A 20,235-nucleotide genomic window follows, 5' to 3' on the forward strand; every position below is an offset into this window, starting at 1 on the left:
TTTTTTTAATGAAGGTGAACATAACAAGCTACTAGGGGACTCCAGCACAACTTGGACACTATTCTGGATAAGGCAGGAGGCTGAGGGACTTGAAATTCTCAAACAGTCCAAGTAACTTCCAGAATTATATTGTGTGGGAATATCTTACCACTTTTCATGACAGGGAATCAAAGCAGTGCTCTAAAGAAAACATGAATAATGGCATTGTTGGGAAGTACTGGCAGACAAAGAATACTGCACATGTATGAAGCTATAAATACACATCCAGTGATTTCAGTAAACACCATGAGAGTTCAGCTTGTATGATTTGCATTATCAGAAGCCTGAGCTGTACATTTAGCCTTATCGGTGTTTACTTGTACTCTTTTATATTATAACACAGGATTTTAATAATTTTATATACTTTTTACTATTTTTTCTAAAGGGCTGCTTCCCTGATCCTCCCATAGTGTTTTAAGCGTTGCACAAAAATGTAAAAATATAGTACAGTTAAAACATGCGAATACAATGAAAACAAAAAATATTTATGGAGAAAACCATTTAAAAAACAAACATATCCATAACCCTCTGTCCCAAACCCTCCTATGTCTCTTTTGTCACATTCACATTCTTTTGAAAAGCTTGAGGGGTTAAAAACTGACACATTTAAATGTATAAAGCTTAATGCTAAGACTTTCATGGGAACTCTCATTGTTGGATGCTGAGATTATGACACTGGAAATGACCGACAAACTTCTGCCCTTTTTATACTACAATCCTGATGTCACGCCATTTTTCAGCCATATGACCTTGGGCTGTGAACTCCTAAAATTTTCATAAAATGAGCAACTCCTGAATCAGGATCCTCCATGGTGTTGGTAACTTAGTACACGACATGCTTCCTTCTGAGCCCACTAGTGCTGCAGCATGAGGTTAAGGGCTCCATGCTGTGGGAGATCATCATGATGAGATGTAAAACATGAGAAATGGGGCCTGAGTGCATATAGTCATTAGTCCTCCCATAGCGTTCTTCTCAAGAGAAGCAGTGTTAGCAGTGGTGTCCATACTCATTGCCTATGAACAACTATTTTTATTTCCCTCCAATGCCTGGTTCAGTTTCAACTGAATAATGATTCTTTGCTTCCTTTCTTAAACTGATATGCAGCACTGTTAATCAGCTATTGCATTCTACCCCAGAGATGGCTGCATTTCAATGATGGGTGATTTTAGTCCTCAATCTTGCAAGCTGGTCTGCGCTAAGAGCTACTGATGACAATGGGACCACCCAGAGAAATGAAAAGTTTTGTAAAAATATAAGGCTTTATGATGTATTTTACTGGATATGGTATTTTTAATGACACTGAAATTTTCATTTACTTTGATTCGGGACATTAACATAGGTACTGTGTACATAACATTACATCTCAACAAAAAGGACAAGTCAGAGATCTATAGAGTCCCTTATGCAGATGCTGTATTGTAATAGGAAGATTGTAATAATATCTAGTTTTTATGGCAGGAATAAAATAATAAATAAAGGTGAAAAGACTCATAGCTCAATGTAAGTCTGAACTTTTAACTGATGACCTGCAGCAGAGGATGAAAGCTGTCTCTGTAAATACCATTTAGAATTTGCTTAAACACATATTTCTTTTCTAATGTCATTTTCCTCTCATCTGGAATGATCAATTCTGTCATATATCAGATTTTGTTATTTAAACCACTGCTTCATAACAGGTGGATCCAAGACAGTTCTAAGTTCATCCTCAGTAAAACATGTACATAGTTACATTGAAGTCAGTGGGACCTCTTGCCTTGTTTAAAGTGTGACATGCATTTAAGTACGTTGCTGAATCAGGGCTTCTCACTCTATGCCATTTTGTGTTATACTATTGGCAGAAATCCTACTGTGGTAATTTTCAGAGAGTAAAATAGTTTAACCATGTAAATGATACTGAATGCACTGTATAGGTAGGGGCAAATGCAGTTCCAGTGTTGTCCAACCTACTTGGTATATCCACGGTTTGGAATAAAAGAATCATAGAAATGTAGGGTTGCATGGGACCTCAAGAGGTCATCAAGTCCAACCCTCTGCACTGAGGCAGGATCAAACAAACCTAGAAGAATGCTGACATTCTAGGGCAACACGGTGACTGTAACAGAGCCCAGCAAAAGTGATTAATTTAGAAATGATACCAACAATATTATTCAGTGAGTGCTTCAGTCCTTGTGCTCGACATTACTTTTCTGTATCCCCCATTCCTCCCTTAAAGCTTGCATTTGAAACAGAGTCATCTGACTATAATGAGAATTAAAATGTGCCCCAATTTCCTGAGGTAAATATTGATCCAAGGTAAAAGTGTAGGACCAGCGTCACTGGGTGCTCTACTCACCGCTAAGGGGGCCTCCATCTGGCCGCATCTAGGGATTAGGTATGCCAGTCTGACGACCCTCCTGCAGTTGTTCACTCCCTCACTCTCCCCATCTCGCTTGCTTGTGACTCGACTGCTCCCGCTTCATGGCTTGAACCTCCGGCCCCGCTTCATGGCTTGATCCTCCGGCCAGGTCACAGTAGTCTTTCCCTTCTGAGTTATCAAAGTCTCTCAGGACTCACTGTCTCAGGCAGTCATTCCTTTCACTGCCCCTTAACAGTGCCAATGCCCAGTGACTGGTAGTGGAACCCAGGCCTGCCCTCTACACTGGGTTCCAGCCCAAGGATGCTACAACAATTGGGCAAGGTTTGCACAGCCCCAAACCTTGCTACTGTATCCCTGGGCCACTTCCTACCTTACCTTCTCTTACTCTGAGAGTGACTATAGCTTCTCTCTCTGCAGCCTCCTTCTCCTCTCAGCTACTGGGCTTTATACAGTCCCCTCCTGTTCCTATCCAACTCATCTTCCTCTTTAATTAATCCTCATTGCTCTCTGGCTCCTCCTCCAGGGGCAGCTTATACAGTTAATTGGCCAACCTAGCCACTTAACTCCTTTGGGCCTTGTGTTGGGTAGCCACCACTGGAACTATGTCACCAAGCCTGGATGTGGGGCAGGCTGTATCTTTTTCTGAATGGGGTAAATCCTGTTCCCTGATTGAGTAGTGGGGGAAACTTCCACAAGGAGATCCTCACAGGGATTTTTCTCCGCAGACCATCCCATCTTCTTTGATTTCTACTCTGGAGGAAACAGTATGGCACAGAAGCTTTTAAAGGTAAATCTTTCCATATAGTAAACAGACTGTGTCATCAAAGGCACAAAACCTTTTATTTACTGTCATTCTCTTCACAATAAAAATATAGGAATGGGGAAGCGAGAATGTGGAAGTGTGGAGTTGGATGATATAAGTAAAAATAAAACAAAATTTCATCTCTGAAAGTGTTTTGTAAATTGGAGGCACCAGGTTGCAGATCTGATGGTGAACAGACTACATCTGGTGTATATTATGAGGAAGGGTGATTTAACAGATTATTTATGTGGCTGTTTTAACCCCCACCTGCTTTAAAGTATTTCTATACCATGCCAATGGAAGAGACTTAAATGATAGCACCCCTTTGGTGTTGTCCGTGGGGACTGAACCCAGGATTTCTGGGTCTTAATGTATGTATCTCTACACTGCCTAATGTAAAGAACTGAAGATCGATAGCTCATAGGTTGCAGCAGACTCATATGTATGGTATTTAGAACTAGCCACTAGAGTGGGGGGAAAGCAACCCTGTGTAAGGTTGGGTTACAACTGCAAAATAATGATGAATGTACTTGGAAGCCAAGCGTAAGACTTCTGTCAACAAGGGGAGTACAGCATACCTGCCTATGATGGGAAATTGAAAAGCATGGCATTTTCCCTTTGGCTGGAGTTCTCCTATCTCCTCTCTGGTTTCCCTCTCCCATTAAAAGTACAATTAATCATTTTATATTTTTAACATATCAAATCAGGAAAATAATCTATTGCTGATTTTAAGTGAGTTATGAGACAAGTGAAGGTCCAGGTTCCAAAAACTATTTTCTCTGCAGTCTATCATGGCAGGACTGATCTCTATTCCTCCTCAAATCCTTTTGATGCCTCTTTCATAGTTGTGCCCACTACAGCAATGGCAGTTGTGGCACTGATGTCCCCCACCGATGTTGTAGCAACAAAAGTACTGAGATTTTGGAAGCAGACCTGAGAGCCTGGGAAATTTCCCCAAAGTCTGAGTGTCAGGCTAAAGTCCTGAGATAAGACAGGTCTGGTGTACATCTGGTTTGTTTTCTCTCTCAAAAAAATCAGTGTGTACTCATATTTTATTCCCTTGAGGGAGGAAAACTTCCATGGAACCATTTCCCTCCTTCTTTCCAGAGCCCCTTCTGGTAGTGTGTAAGATCTGTTTGACTTCGTAAATGAAGCATGTTTTCTCATGGGGATTATACCAAAATAAATAGGTCTGTAATCCTAAAAGGATAACAGAGTTCACTGTGGAATGTGTACCTAATTAAGCTTTAAGAGGTCAGACCTGATACAAAGGAAGCAGAAGTGGAGGCTCTCAATAAAAGTAAATACAATTGACAAAAAATGGATTTGTTTTTTTGTTTTCACTCTTTTGAAGAAAAAAATCCAACAAACCCCAAGATATTCTGAATAAAAAATTGCATTTATATAACAGGCTTTGCCCAAGCATCTCAAACTTAACAAATCTTGCATTAATTAAGCCTCACAAAGCCCTTTTTGGGTGTAATAGTAGCATACCCCTCGCTCAGATGGGCAAACTAAATTACAGATAGGATTAGTCTCTTGCCCAAGGTCACCCGGGTTAGTGGGAGAATCGGGAAAAATAATAAAAATATATTAAAAAGTCACTGGCTTTAATCACTGTATGCTATCCCAAGACTCCATTTTAGGTTCTTGTAAGTATTTCTTTGCCTCTGGACTCTTTTGGGGCATAGCCAATTATCTGAGTTCGAGAGCTAGCTGATATAGAAAATGCTGATCTGTCATTACCTGACTCTGATTAACTGGAGAGCTCCTCCATTACTGCATCCAGGAACCCCTATAGGTTTTGGTAGCTCTGAAGAGTTCCTTCTGTTTTGTTCTTTACAAATGCCCCATACGGAGCTACGTACCAAACGTCTCCTCCTGTGCATGCCCTTTGAGAGAATTGTAGGTGGACTTTGATTTATGTAACTTTTTTTCTTTCCTTTTGCAATCTGACATGTTCACAGTTTTCTTTTTGGGGGTTTCTCAATATAGGTCAAGTGTGTGACCTTGCCAAATCAAACAAGACACTGTGGAGAGAAAAGCCAAGCTTCCAGGTGGCAGAGAAATGTGAACAATACTTTTTTTATTTCTTAGAATAGCCGCGTTCCGGGTTCTTAGTGAAGGTCTCTTTTCCAGCAGTTCCAGTGATTTCATATTAAACAACTCTTTCTATTGCCTTATGGATGTTTTGTGCACAGGAGTTTATGTGTATTTAAAGGCACTGAAGTATAAAATGTCTTCTGAAGGAATGTAACTTTCCTTTTAAGGTGCTAACATAGGGCCCTGCTCTGTAATCCCAAATGAGGCAACAAGGAGTTTTGCTTCTGTCCGGAATGTAGGAACAGGCTCCTGGCTTAGACATCATAATGCTCAGTGCCTGTATGTGGCAGTGCTTTCTACTTTCAAAGAGTTCTGCAAACATTAACTAATCCTTCATGACACCTCTCTGAGGTAGGTAAGCATAGTATTATCCTCATTTTATCAGACAGAAAACTCTGAAGCAGAGAATTTAATAAGGCCACAGAAAAAGTCTCTGTCAGAGCAGGGTTTAGAACTCAAGAGTTTCTGGCTGTATCTCCTCATTCTTTCCCTTAGCAAATTTACTATAGAATTAGGCATCAGAAAATGCAATGTATGAGACTGCATTTATTTGAAGGCCATTCTAATGTGTTTTGAAGGAGCTGTAAAATGAATAAATAAGTAAACCTTTGCTGGTTTTTACAGACACAGTCATGAACCCAGACATGTTAAATCTGTTTTAACCTAATTTTAATTTTGTAAAATTCACTGAATTTCTTTTATTATCTTGAGAATTTAGTATGCTTTAAAATTTCCATACACTAATTTGGTTTGGAAAATTCCCTTTAAAAATTATAATTTGGTGAGGAGAATTTTCATAGGAAGTGACAAATAGCCAAAGTGACGATAGGTCCAGATTGTACTGAGACAGGCTTTTTTTGCATGTGATCTCCAAGTAATTCCTTTGGGGACTTCTGAAATGTCTCAATATTTTTTTATTTCATCAGTCAAAATGTTGGGTTTATACGGGTGTGTGTGTCAATTAATCACAGTTAACTTATGTGATGAACTCAAAAAAATTAATTGTGATTTTAAAAATGAATTGTGATTAATCATACTGTTAAACAATAGAATACCAACTGAAATTTATTAAATGTTTTGAATGTTTTTCTACATTTTCAAATATATTGATTTTTATTACAACACAGAATACAAAGTGCACAGTGATCACTTTATATTATTATTTTTATTACAAATATTTGCACTGTAAAAATTATGAACAAAAGAAATAGTATTTTTCAATTCACCTCATATAAGTACCATAGTGCAATCTCTTTATCGTGAAAGTTTAACTAACAAATGTTGATTTTTTTGTTACATAACTGCACTCAAAAACAAAACAACATTAAACTTTCGAGCCTACAAGTCCACTAAGTCCTACTTCTTGTTCAGCCAATTGCTAAGACAAACAAGTTTGTTTACATCTACAGGAGATAATGCTGCCTGCTTCTTATTTACAATGTCACCTCAAAGTGAGAAAAGGCGTTTGCATGGCACTTTTGTAGTCGGTGTTGCAAGGTATTTATGTGCCAGACATGCTAAACATTCATATTCCCCTTCAAGTTTCAGCCAGACATGCTTCCATGCTGATGACGCTCATTAAAAAAATGATGCATTAATTAAATTTGTGACTGACCTCCTTGGGGGAGAATTGTATGTCTCCTGTTCTGTTTTACCTGCATTCTGCCATATATTTCATGTTATAGGCAGTCTCGGATGATGACCCTGCACATGTTCGTTTTAGGAACATTTCCACACGAGATTTGACAAAATGTAAAGAAGGTACTATGTGAGATTTCTAAAAATAGCTACAGCAGTCGATCCAAGGTTTAAGAATCTGAAGCACCGTCCAAAATCTGAGCGGAATGAGGTGTGGAGCATGCTTTCAGAAGTCTTAACAGAGCAACACTCTGATGCGAAAACTACAGAACCCAAACCACCAAAAAAAAAAAAATCAACGTTCTGCTGGTGGCATCTGACTCAGACGATGAAAATGAACATGCATTGGTCTGCTCTGCTTTGGATCATTACTGAGCAGAACCCATCATCAGCGTGGACGCATGTCCACTGGAATGGTGGTTGAAGCATGAAGGGACATATGAATTTTTACCTCATCTGGCACGTAAATGTCTTGCAACACCGGCTACAACAGAGCCATGTGAACTCATGTTCTCACTTTCAGGTAACATTGTAAACAAGAAGCAGGCAGCATTACCTTCTGCAAATTGTAACCAAACTTGTTTGAGCAATTGGCTGAAGTAGGACTGAGGCTCTAAAGTTTTACATTGTTTTATTTGTGAATGCAGTTATTTTTTGTACACAATTCTACATTTGTAAATTCAACTTTAAAGATAAAGAGATTGCACTACAGTATTTGTATGAGGTGAATTGAAAAATACTATTTCTTTTGCTTTTTACAGTGCGAATATTTGTAATAAAAATAAATATAAAGTGAGCACTGTACATTATGTATTGTGTTGTAATTGAAATCAATATATTTGAAAATGTAGAAAGCATCAAAAATATTTAAATAAATGGTATTCTATTACTTAACAGTGCGATTGAGTGTGATTAATTTTTTTAATCCCGTGATTAATCGTGATTGATTTTTTAATTGATTGACAGCCCTAATATATATATTATAAACTAGAAATTGTTCAGTATTGCTATACTGACTAGCATTTGCTGTGTGTACCAGGAATAAACAGTCCAGTAGAATGAGTGTTAAGTGTGAAGTATTTGGAGGGAAAAATTGAATGTGTGTAGAACAGCTCTGATAGTATCTTTTATCCATTGTTTCAGAGTAGCAGCCGTGTTAGTCTGTATTCGCGAAAAGGTGGGGGAACCTTATAGCACTTGTTCAGTGTTTCCTGGTAAACTCATTTAGAACACTAAGCTACTGAAAAAACCCCTCCATTCTGAGAAATATGGATGTCTTTGAGTTAGAAGTTGGTGGTAGTACACATTTATTACAAGGTGTACTTTTGGTTTTTTATGCTTATTTAGAGATCCTAAAAATGGTACCACAAAATATCCTGGTTTTGAAAATATAAATGACAAACAGCAGTATTTTAGCAGACGATACCATTATTTTCAGACACTGAAGTGAAATCAAACAGCCTTTTGGTCATTTTATCAAAGTGCTTTTTTCAAGGAATGTGAGTCAATAATAAACTCCAAGCAAAGAAAGTTAATGTGTATCTGGAGCTGTTAATAGATAAATAAATAAAGGTTTTTAAACAATTCCATTAACTCTCACCAAATCTAGTCTTTGTTTGCTGTCATTTTAGCAAAAAGTCAGCAGGCTCTTCTTACATCACTGTAATTCTGTAAGCTTTGCTAGACATAGCATTATCAGTGCCCTATATTTTTCATTACTTTCACTCTGCCTACCATCCTTTAAAAACAATTAATAATGTACTGAAACATACTGCCTCTTAGCACATCAAAGTGCTTTATTTGAATAAGAAATTTTGTCTATATTGTGCATAGACTTTTATACACAATGTTGCAGTCTTGTCCCACATCTACTGTAAAATTTTTATAGCTTATATCTATAATTTACTTGGGGGTTAGCTGTTGTTCAGAGTGAATGCTACAATATAACTAAACAAATAAGGTGTACAGCTTTTCAAGGAGAGCATTGAATGGTATTGGAGGTTGAAGCTTTGAAATCTAGCTCTGGAGCTGTCTGGCTCACTCTTTGTAGAGGGCTGTTTCTCTTAGAAGGCTTGACTAGTTGTAGAAGGAGGCACAGCCACAATTTTTAAAAAGATCAAAATAGAGTACAGGGGGGATGGTGCACTGTATAAAAGGTAATGGTAGAATGTAATCATTGGATGTCCAAGCAAGTGATGCTGTAATATGACAGAGGGGGCACTATGGTACAGCTTTAAAGCAAGTGGTAATGTATTTTTTCCTTTGTATGTGCACTGTTAGAAAGCCAACAAATAACATGTTATCAGCTTTTTGAAGTTAATATATTTGTCATCTCAGGTGATGACTGGTTACTGATTGCACACTGTTGCATGGCACTGAGATAAAGAAACACTACCCAAGGTTTCTCAAAAAATATAAATAATTACTGGAGTCAGAATTTGTTGTTAAATTAATTCTTTGTTAAATATATTGTCGGCATCAATGCGAGACTTCTCAAAAGTAAGATTGTGGCTCAGGACGACATTATTTCTCGGGAAAGCACTTAAATGTGTGCTTAACTTTAAGCACATGCTTAAATTCCATTGAAGTCAATGATCTTTAAGTCAGTAAATTAAAGTTGTTAAACTTTTCCTTAATTTTGGGGCCTTTTGTGTCCACAATATATGTGCACTTGCACAAGCAGAGAATTGTGCCTACAAACTATACATTCTGTATGCAAAAACATGTAGTTTACACACAATTGTTTGCATGTGCAATTTGCATATGTTGGGGGGTGGTTATATGTCTAGGTGCATGTGCGTCTATTTTGCAGGCACAGAGAAGGTGCCTAGCTTTGAAAAGTTGACCTAAGCATTTTTATGGTATTGTTGCATAATAATTAGTGTAAATGTATAGATATTGAAAAACATTGTGTACATATTGAAATATGATATTTTATAAGTGATTATTTAATGTACTTTTTAGTACAATTAAACACACTAGAAGAAGTAGACAAGTGAGTGACTCTAAATTGCAGGGGTATATTACTAGGCAACCTTATAGCTACCAGTAGATGTAACTTCCGGAGAGGTCAGGAAAATTCTTTTAGGGCTTACATCCACTTACACTAGAGAATATAACAGGGGGTGAGTAATGTATAAAACAGTTAAATATGGTAGTTGAATATGGCAGTTGCCAGCACTGCAGTAATATTCGATTTGAATAAAGTGATCCTGCAACTTTTCTTTCTAGCACTATAGGTGTAAAAATTTGAGTTATGTCTCGTGAACAGAATAAAACCAGGCTGTGTTCTTCTGTAGACAGGTATCATTTTGTAAAGTCATAGACAAGCTTTAAAGCAAGCATTCTCTTTGTAAATGTGTCACTTAATGGAAAATTTCATTGGGAATACACATACATTCTTTCTCCTGTATGAAGTTATTTCTCTGTCACTTGGAAATATGAAATTACAATACAGTCTGTACGATAACAATAATCTTAACATAGCACTTTTCATCCATAGATCTCTAAGTATTTTACAAAGGAGGTTAGTACCATTATTCCCATTTTACAGATGGGGAAACTGAAGTACAGGGAGGTCACCTGGCAAACCAGTGGCAGAGCTGGAAATTGAATTCAGGTCTCGTGAGTCCCCCACCCTATTCACCAGGCCACACTGCCTCCCTAACTAATATAATATTAATCATGATACCGAGGAAGTTTTTCAGACTGATATTTTGAGCATTGAAATGGTGTGAAAAATACTGCATTTAATAATAGATATAAAGGGACACCACCAACTTGAGTAAATTTGGTCCATTTTAAATATGTTAGCTAAAACTAGTTTCAGGTATGACACCTACTTCAAAGTCCCCCTGCAAATTTGTGTGCTTTTACAATCACATATTCCTGTTTTTCACTCCCTTACTGCTGCTTGAAAGATCCACATAAAAGGCAAGGGAAACAGACTCTTTATAAAGTGCTGTGAAGTGGGCAAAGTAGACAAACTGAAACAAAAAAAAAAGTCCCTATTTTCTTTTCAAGTATAAACTTGTGCTAAAGCACAAATGTAGATAGAAGTCTGATTTTTTTATTGAGAGTGTCCCTTTAAAATTGCAAGCTCTTAGGAGCCTAGAAAAAATGGACATGCTTTGGACCAAATTTTGGCTGAGGTAGCACAACTGCACAAGGTAATAAGAGGGAAAACAATACGGGGAGCCCCTTCCCCACCTTTGCTGAAACATAGCTGGCAGTCATAATACAGTCTCCTGCTCTCCAGACATGCAAGTAGACTCTGTTAGCTCTTTTAAGAGGGATGAGTTCCTTACAGGTGGGGTCCCACTCCTTGTGTGCCACTTGGTGGCTGGAGGGCTGATTTGGGGACAGGTGGGCTGGGCATGGATCCCCTAGACAGGATCCCCAGGGAGTTCATTTTCTCCAGCAAACTTGGAGCAATATGACAGCTCCTGGAATCTGTAGGGAAAGGCTTCCAGCCATCATCACTCATGCAATCCAACTCTTCACTTCACCCCAGCACCATTGTGGCTGTAAAAGCAGTGATTAAGCGCTTTGACTTTTGTAGAGCTCTGGCTGCTTTGAGTGAAGGTGTTACATAAAATTGCGTGTCAGGCAGAAGGTCACGGAGGCAGAAGCTGTCTTCACTTCAAACAACTGGAATCTTAATCATGAGAGTTTATTAACATCTTCCACTTGTTAAATATGCTTGCTCTGTTGGACACAGGTGATTAGCAAAAGTCAGCAGCAGCCATGATGAAATCTGCAGCAAAAAATGGGTGTATGCATATCACTTAGTCCACAGACTGTCAAACTCAGGGGTCACAGAGAGGCTTCAGGTGGTGAGAACCAGCGTCCATTTTCTTGGGGCTAGCTTGGGAGAGTTGGGGATAGCTGGTGGGAGCAGTCCTGAGACTTTTTCAGCTTTAACGGAGGGTTCCTGGTACGGGAAAGTTTGAGAACCACTGACTTAAATCTTTCCCAAGCAAAGGCTCAGCTATCCAGGCAAACACCATCCATTTCCACATTGAGGGAGAAAAAAATATTCTAGGATGGAAGGTTTACAGGAGTTGAGAGACCTGAGTGGGTTTTGTTTGATGTAGTCAACTCTGCTTCTCTCTACCTGTGTTGTGCATAGGACTTGACAACCTCTTCATTCCTGCTGGTTAAAATGTTGAATAAATTGAGTCTTGCTTTTTAAAAGATTGTAATGAATATGGCTGCGCAGTGCTGTGGTACACTAGACCTTTTATGGTACTCAGCAGGGCACCAGCTGTATCTTGACTCAGACGCAACTGGTGTAGGTGCTTCAGCTGCGAGACCCTAACAATGCTAGCACAGGTAAGATCCCGTAGAGCACTAAGCTGCATGGCTAAGTGAAAGGGTATTTTACTAGAGCTGGCAAAGTAAATGTTCTAGGTTCAGATGCTAAAGTGGTACACTTCAAGTGCAACACAGCTGTTCCTAGCATGGCCTCTGGGGGCACTCCAATAGAGGGTTAGGGCTCCTCAGAATGGACCTTAATATTATACAAGAAGATCTGGACAACCTTTAAAACTGGTGAAATGGGATGAAATTTAATAGTGCAAAGTGCAAGGTCATTCACTTGGGGACTAACAACAAGAATTTTTTCTACAAGCTGGCGGTGTATCACTTGGAAGTGACAGAAGAGGAGAAAGACCTGGGTATATGTGTTGATCACAGAATGACTATGAGCTGCCAATGTGATACAGCCATAAAAAAGGCTAATGCAGTCCTAAGATGTATTCTGAACTGCAGCTTAGACAAAAGCTGCTTGGTAACTGTCTGACATTCTTTACTACGCTTTCTTGTTCAGAACTTTACCCTGACATGTTCACCTGCCTTCAGATATAGGTATTTTGAAGTGGATCCCTGGTTGCGTATCACTTTTATTTTGTATTTTGACTAGCATACCTATGTCTGGGATGAGTAGTTTGCAGGGTAATGCCAGAGGAGTAATGGAATGTTGATACACCTGTAAGCAGTGTCAGGATGAGCTCCACCCTGACATCTGGTGGTGAGGTGTGGCAAGTTGTGGAAAAGAACTTCAGGGGCAGATCTCATTTGCATAGACACACCCACCACGCCTAGAATGAGACCATAGCTGCCCAAATGGTCACTTTGGCTGCTGTGGGATCCCCAGTGTCTCTGTTATTGGGGCAGGAAGAATAAATTGTTATTACCCTGATTATGGGAACTGTGCTTGGAACTGTACGTGGCCTTTTGTTACGATGGAGGGATTCACCATCATCTAAGTAGCACTCGCTAGGCAAGGGTCATGGGTTCCAAAACTGTGTGAATGGAGAGAGGCTGGGGACAAGTATTAATACTTGGTGGCATGGGCCCCTTGGTGAGGGCCGTACATGCTGATTGCACTTCCTCCTCTCTCCACTGTGGAATATCAGAGCTAATTTTGATTTCATTAGAAGTCTAGTTATAGGCTGCTGAGCTCACTTTGGGCTGACAGTGCCCCAGCACTGGGGCTCCCCTACTATAAGCTGAATTCACCTAAGAGCTGAAATCACTGAGTGTTGTGTTAAGTAGTGGGGGAGCCTGAAGATATATTGTGGAGCAGCTTGCGGGACGGCTGGTGAAGCAGTTCGACACGGAGCAGTGTGTGGATGGCAGGAGCTGCTTGTGGGCCGTGGAGCTGAGTGAAGGAGTTCGTGGGGCGGCTGGCGGAGCGGAGCGCAGCTGAGCGAAGGAGTTCGTGGGGCGGCTGGCGGAGCGGAGCGCAGCTGAACGAAGGAGTTCGTGGGGCGGCTGGCGGAGCGGAGCGCAGCTGAACAAAGGAGTTCGTGGGGCGGCTGGTGAAGCGGAGTGCAGCTGCGCGAAGGAGTTTTGTGGGGCGGCTGGCGGAGCGGAGCGGAGCGCCGCTATGGAGCTATGGGGCGGTCAGCTTCAGATCACGTAAGGTGCCTCTTATCCCCGTCCCATTTCCACCCAGGTTGGGAGGTAAAGCTCCGCCGATAAACTTTCGAACTCTGGGGCTGCCCTGACCAGGGACAGAGACTTTTGGGGCATTGGACTTTTGGGGTTGCTGGACTCAAGAACCAAAGGGAAAAGGGCATGCCCCAATTTGCCTGGGGTGGGGTTGTTTTTGCTCATGGGTTGTGTTATGAATCCTGTTGGTGGTGTTTCCCCAACATAATGCCACATTGTTTCTCTCTGTTATTAAAAGACTTTTGCTACACTCAGACTATGTGCTTGCGAGAGGGGAAGTATTGCCTCTTGGAGGCGCCCAGCGGGGGTAGTATATATTTGTCCCAGGTCACTGGGTGGGGGCTCGAGCCGGTTTGCATTGTGTTATTGGAATGGAACCCCTAGATATTGAACCCGGCCCTTGTTGCTGCCAACTCTGACGGGCAGAATGGTTACATTTTTGGGGGCTCGTCCGGGATCGCCTGGGTCAGTACCCCTCGCAAGCACCTGTTGAGTGATCCACTACATTGGGAAACAATTTATATTTTTTTTTTGTTTGTGCTTATATTTTGAGGAAATTACTGTTTGTATAATGGCTAATATGTCAGGTTTGTTGGGCCCTGGCTCAGCAGCTTCTAGCTCGGAGGCTGCAGCCTCGGCTGATGATTGGACAAAAGCTCTGGGGCAAATATTGGAAAAGGTTGTGCTGCCCCATGCTGAGTCAGACTCTTGTCGTAAGTTAAGATTATTTGCTGGGGAGGAGGAGTTTGAACCCTGGTTAGAGCATACCACTGAAATGCTGCAAGAGTGGGCCGTACCAGATGCAGAAAAGCGAAGATGCCTTATAGAGAGCCTTGGCGGCCCAGCATTAGATGTGATTCGCACCCTGAAGCTCATTGACCCTGGGGTCAGTGTGAAGGACTGCCTAGAGGCCCTTGAACACAACTTTGGGAGCGTAGAGGGCCCTGAAGACAGCTACTGTAAGTTCCTTAATTCCCGACAACAAAAGGGCGAGAAGGCTTCAGCCTACATACAGAGACTGGAGAGACTGCTTCAGAGAGCTGTCATGAGGGGAGCAGTGACTGCTGAGCAGATGGATCAGACCAGACTGGCTCAAATTGTAAGAGGAACTCAGTATCAGAACCCGATTCTACTTCATCTCCAGCTAAGAGAACGACGGGAACATCCCCCAAGTTACTCCCAGCTGATAAAAGAGGTCCGAGAGGAGGAAGAAAGGCAGGCTGCCAGTGAGTTTTGGGAAGCCCAAACATCGGAGCCAGCCAGCACAACACCACTGCAAATGGCCAGTGTACTGATGGTGAGCACCAGAGAGGAACTTGCCCAACAAATGCAGGTCCTGACGGAACGGATAGCTGAGCTGCAAAGTACCGTTGACCGAGTTAAGACTTCTAGGAATAAGAAGCCTCAAACTGTGGCGATTGAGAAGCCTGCACTTAGAGCCACCATCCCCCCCAGGCGAAGGGGGAAAGGTCAATTCTTCTGCTACCGATGTGGTCAGGATGGACACAGTGCTGCCAAGTGCCGTAATGAAGAAAACCCCTCCTTAGTGTATGGAAAGCTGAGGATCAGTTGGGAGAGATCCGGTAGCTGCCAGAGGGTCTGGGGACGGGGACCCCCCAGGTCTGCAGGATTTGAAGATTCCCCCAGAAAAGACTTTCCAGCTGGGATCCCTGCAGGACTGATAGGGCCTCGAGCAGAGGTCATGGTGAGGATCGAAGGGGTGGAGTGTAAAGCAGTGCTTGACACTGGATCTCAAGTGACTATTATATTTCAGTCATTCTACCAACAGATGCTTAGGCACCTGCCTATACAGCCACTGACTGGCCTTGGCCTATGTGGCCTCAGCATGGATGAATACCCCTATCAAGGGTATGTCATAGTGCACCTGGAATTCCCAGAGGAGGTTGCTGGGGTAAGAGAAGAGGTAGACACAGCTGCCTTAATATGCCCTGACCCTAAAGGGACTTCTGATGTGTCTGTGCTGATAGGGACCAACTCCAGTCTCTTCAAGGTACTCGCGGATTACTGCAGAAGGCGGGCTGGGGACCAGTACCTGAATACCCTGATGATCCATACGCTTTGTGCTGAAGCCTATAGGAAAATTGAGAGCGCTAAAAGGGACACATCTGAGCTACCGCTTGGGGCACTGAAGTACGCGGGCACAACCCCCTTAGTAGTGCCTGCAAGGACGGAGCAAGAAGTGCTTGTCATGAGTACCTGTCTGAAAGGCAGTAAAGGGACGTTAGCAATGATAGAGCAGCCGATGGGAGGAGAGCTCCCTGAAGGAGTGCTGGTCCCCAGTGGAGTCATAACCCTACCTGCTGAAGCCCAGGAAAGGGTGACTATACTGATTGCTAATGAAACGAGTCGTGATATTTTTGTGAAGCAAGGACAAAAGATAGCAGACCTCTTTGAGCCTGAGTCGATTGTAAAACCCCAGTATGAAACTCCAGTTCCGGCAATAGACCCAGCAAAGTTTGACTTTGGAGATTCACCAGTGTCCGAGGACTGGAAAGATCGCCTGAGGAAGAAACTTTGTGAAAGATCCAAGGTGTTCTCACTGCATGAGTGGGATGTGGGATGTGCAAAAGGAGTAGAGCACAATATCAGACTACATGACTCTCGACCTTTCAGGGAGAGATCTAGGAAGATTGCTCTCTCTGAGATGGAAGATGTGCGACATCATCTTCAGGAGCTGGCTGCGAATGGCATCATTACAGAGTCCCGCAGCCCATACGCCTCACCCATTGTGGTAGTCCGCAAAAAGAATGGGAAAATCCGGATGTGTATTGACTACCGCACCCTAAACAGCCATACGGTGGTCGACCAGTACACTATGCCTCGAGTGCAAGACGCCTTAGACTGTTTGCTGGGAAGCCAGTGGTTCTCTGTGTTGGATCTTCGAAGTGGATACTACCAGATCCCTCTGGGAGAAGAAGATAAGGAGAAGACAGCCTTCATCTGCCCATTAGGGTTTTATCAGTTCGAACGCATGCCCCAAGGGATTTCTGGAGCACCTGCCACCTTTCAACGTCTCATGGAGAAAGTTGTGGGAGACATGAATTTACTGCAAGTGTTAGTTTATTTGGATGACCTGATTGTGTTTGGAAGAACCTTAGAGGAGCATGAAGAAAGACTTCTTAAAGTGCTTGATAGGTTGGAGGATTATGGTCTGAAGCTTTCAATTGACAAATGCCAGTTCTGCAGAACCTCAGTGAAGTATGTGGGTCACATTGTGTCCCAAGAAGGTGTGAGTACTGATCCTGATAAAATAGAAGCACTCACTACATGGCCACATCCAAGTAACTACAGAGAACTCAAGACCTTCCTTGGATTTAGTGGCTACTACCGCAGATTTGTGAAAAACTATGCTACGATTGTAAAGCCTCTGAATGATCTTACCAGGGGACATCAGTCCAGCAAGAACAAATCTAAGTCCAAGAATAAGGGGAGGTCCCCAAAGCCTCCTGTGCAGAGACACAATGGCCCCTTTGCACCATTTGGGCCACGGTGGGATGAGAGATGTGAAAGGGCTTTTCAAGAAATCATTACTTGCCAGTCCTAGTCCAATGCTCCAGTCCTAGTTTTTGCTGACCCAAGCAAACCATTTATCCTGCATACTGATGCCAGTTTGGAGGGTCTGGGAGCAGTCCTGTACCAGGAAGTGGAAGGCAAATGTAAACCTGTAGCCTTTGCCAGCCGAGGATTGTCTGATAGTGAAACTCGCTATCCCACCCACAAGCTGGAGTTTTTGGCCTTGAAATGGGCCATCACTGAGAAATTTCGAGACTACTTGTATGGTGCTCAGTTCCAGGTGTGGACAGACAACAATCCACTGACTTATGTGTTAACAAGTGCTAAGCTGGATGCTACAGGGCAGAGATGGGTGGCCGCCTTGGCTAGCTATGAGTTCAGCATTCAGTACCGATCAGGGAGAAGCAATGTAGATGCAGATGCATTGTCCAGGCGTCCGCAGGCTCCAGAAGTTGCTGTGATACCCACAGATGGAGTGAGAGCTATTTGCAGTGTGAGTCGCCGAGAGCCAGAGGCCCGTGAAGACTTTCAGGGATGTGCTGCAGAAGCTTTGGGCCTGCCCCCTGAATGCATGCCTTCTGCTTCGGTGAACTATATTGCATTAGACCAATCTCCTTTGCCCATGCTCAATGTGGCTGACTGGCAAGAAGCCCAGCGGCAAGATATTGACATTCGTGATACACTACTTGCCAAAAGGGAGGGGCGAAGCCCAACTGCGGTTGTCCCACCTAACCCGGAGGGTAAACTACTATTGAGAGAATGGACCAAACTAAAACTGATTCAGGGAGTGCTACACCGAATGACCACTGACCCTTTACAAAAACAACGAGCACAACTAGTACTGCCAAAAAAGTACAGAGCCCTGGCCATGAGGGCCCTGCATGATGACTTTGGGCATTTAGGGATGGAGAGGACCCTGGAACTTATTCGTAGTAGGTTCTATTGGCCCCGAATGGCTGAAGATGTTCGCAGGAAATGTGAGACTTGCGCTCGATGTGTTCAAAGGAAAACTCTGCCCACGAGGGCTGCATATCTCAAGAACATCACCAGCAACAAACCTTTGGAGTTGGTATGCATTGATTTCTTGTCTGTAGAGGTAGACAAGAGGAATGTTGGAAACATTCTAGTAGTGACTGACCATTTTACACGGTATGCACAAGCATATCCCACACGTGATCAGAGGTCCACCACCGTTGCTCGAGTATTGTGGGACAAATATTTCTCAGTCTATGGATTCCCGGCTCGGATACACTCTGATCAGGGGCGGGATTTTGAGAGTCACCTTCTGAAGGAGGTGCTGAAGATAGCAGGAATTAAAAAGTCTAGGACAACGCCTTATCACCCCCAAGGTGATCCTCAGCCAGAGAGGTTCAATCGAACCCTATTAGATATGTTGGGAACTTTGCGACCAGAGCAGAAGGCAACCTGGAGCCAGCATGTCGCATTTCTGGTGCATGCCTACAATGCCACAAAGAACGATGCTACGGGAGTCACCCCATATCTCTTGATGTTTGGGCGAGAACCAAGATTACCCATAGACTTGTGCTTTGGTGTATCAGAGGATGGAGATAGCTATGAAACTCATCAGCAATATGTATCCCGACTAAGAGAAAAGCTGCGGGATGCTTATCGCTTAGCTACCGCTGCGGCTCGGAAGAACGCAGACCGTAACAAACATCGATATGATGCTAGAGTGCGTTCGCAGGAGCTCCAGCCGGGGGACAGAGTCCTGCTGCGAAATTTGGGTATTGCTGGCAAACACAAGATAGCTGACAGATGGAAGGCAATACCTTACCTGGTGATGGAAAAGCTGGGAGATCTGCCGGTCTACAAGATCAAACCTGAAGACGGTCCAGGGCAAATAAAGACGGTGCATAGAAACCTTTTGCTCCCTGTGGGGGAATTGGTAAGCACCCCTTGTGAGATGGGCCACGGCAGGGCCGCCGGGCAGAACAGAGGTGCTAGACCAAAGCCGCCATCCAACACAGACAGTGGGCCCCCTGCAGCTAACTTACCCCTATTCTGCACATCTGAGAGTGAGTCTGAGGAGGAAGACACAACCCTGGTGTATCCTGGGATGGAGACAAGATTTCAGTCTCGATCAGCTGAACCAAACGAGAGTTTTCCCTCTTCCTCCCTAAACCCAATGGCGGAACTATTTAGGCCCCTTTCTGATACCCCGGTGCTGCTGATGAGACCCCCCTGTGATGACACACACAGGTTATTGGACAATGGGGACAGACAGGTAGAGGATGTCCTGGGCACCTTGGACCCTCCAGCGTTAGAACTAGGAGTGCAGGGGCCTACGCCAGTAGCTGAGGGACCCTCCAGGGAAGCCTCTCCATCCGTCACTCAAGAGGATGTTCCCCTTACTTCGGCAACAGAGATTCTCCATAGACGAGACAGGGTGATAAGACCAGTGAAACGGTTAACTTATGATGCACCTGGGGTGACTAGTGAGGAGCCAATACATTTAGCACACAGGCTTGTGGAAGCTAAAGTGGGCTTCCTGAGGCCCTTTGGAGGAAACCAATGAGTTGGTATAATTTGTGTGATTTGTCGGGACGACAAAGTCTCGGCTGGGGGGAGGATGCAAGCAGTGTCAGGATGAGCTCCACCCTGACATCTGGTGGTGAGGTGTGGCAAGTTGTGGAAAAGAACTTCAGGGGCAGATCTCATTTGCATAGACACACCCACCACGCCTAGAATGAGACCATAGCTGCCCAAATGGTCACTTTGGCTGCTGTGGGATCCCCAGTGTCTCTGTTATTGGGGCAGGAAGAATAAATTGTTATTACCCTGATT

General features: G+C 43.0%; 1 protein-coding gene across 9 annotated transcripts in view; it reads left to right on the plus strand.

The window, feature by feature from the left end:
- Positions 1-20,235, plus strand: part of TNS3 (tensin 3) — a 352,619-nt gene that overhangs the window by 128,206 nt on the left and 204,178 nt on the right. Inside the window, exon 2 of one of the 9 annotated variants that reach the window (XM_073332752.1) lies at positions 3,122-3,183. The exons of the other annotated variants lie outside the window; for them this stretch is intronic. Coding sequence (XP_073188853.1) covers positions 3,163-3,183 — 21 coding nt within the window. The 5' untranslated portion in view covers positions 3,122-3,162. The remainder of the gene's footprint in view (positions 1-3,121; positions 3,184-20,235) is intronic. 9 annotated transcript variants of the gene reach the window in all.

Source organism: Lepidochelys kempii, chromosome 2 (assembly GCF_965140265.1).
Source record: "Lepidochelys kempii isolate rLepKem1 chromosome 2, rLepKem1.hap2, whole genome shotgun sequence".
Lineage (NCBI taxonomy): Eukaryota > Metazoa > Chordata > Testudines > Cheloniidae > Lepidochelys > Lepidochelys kempii.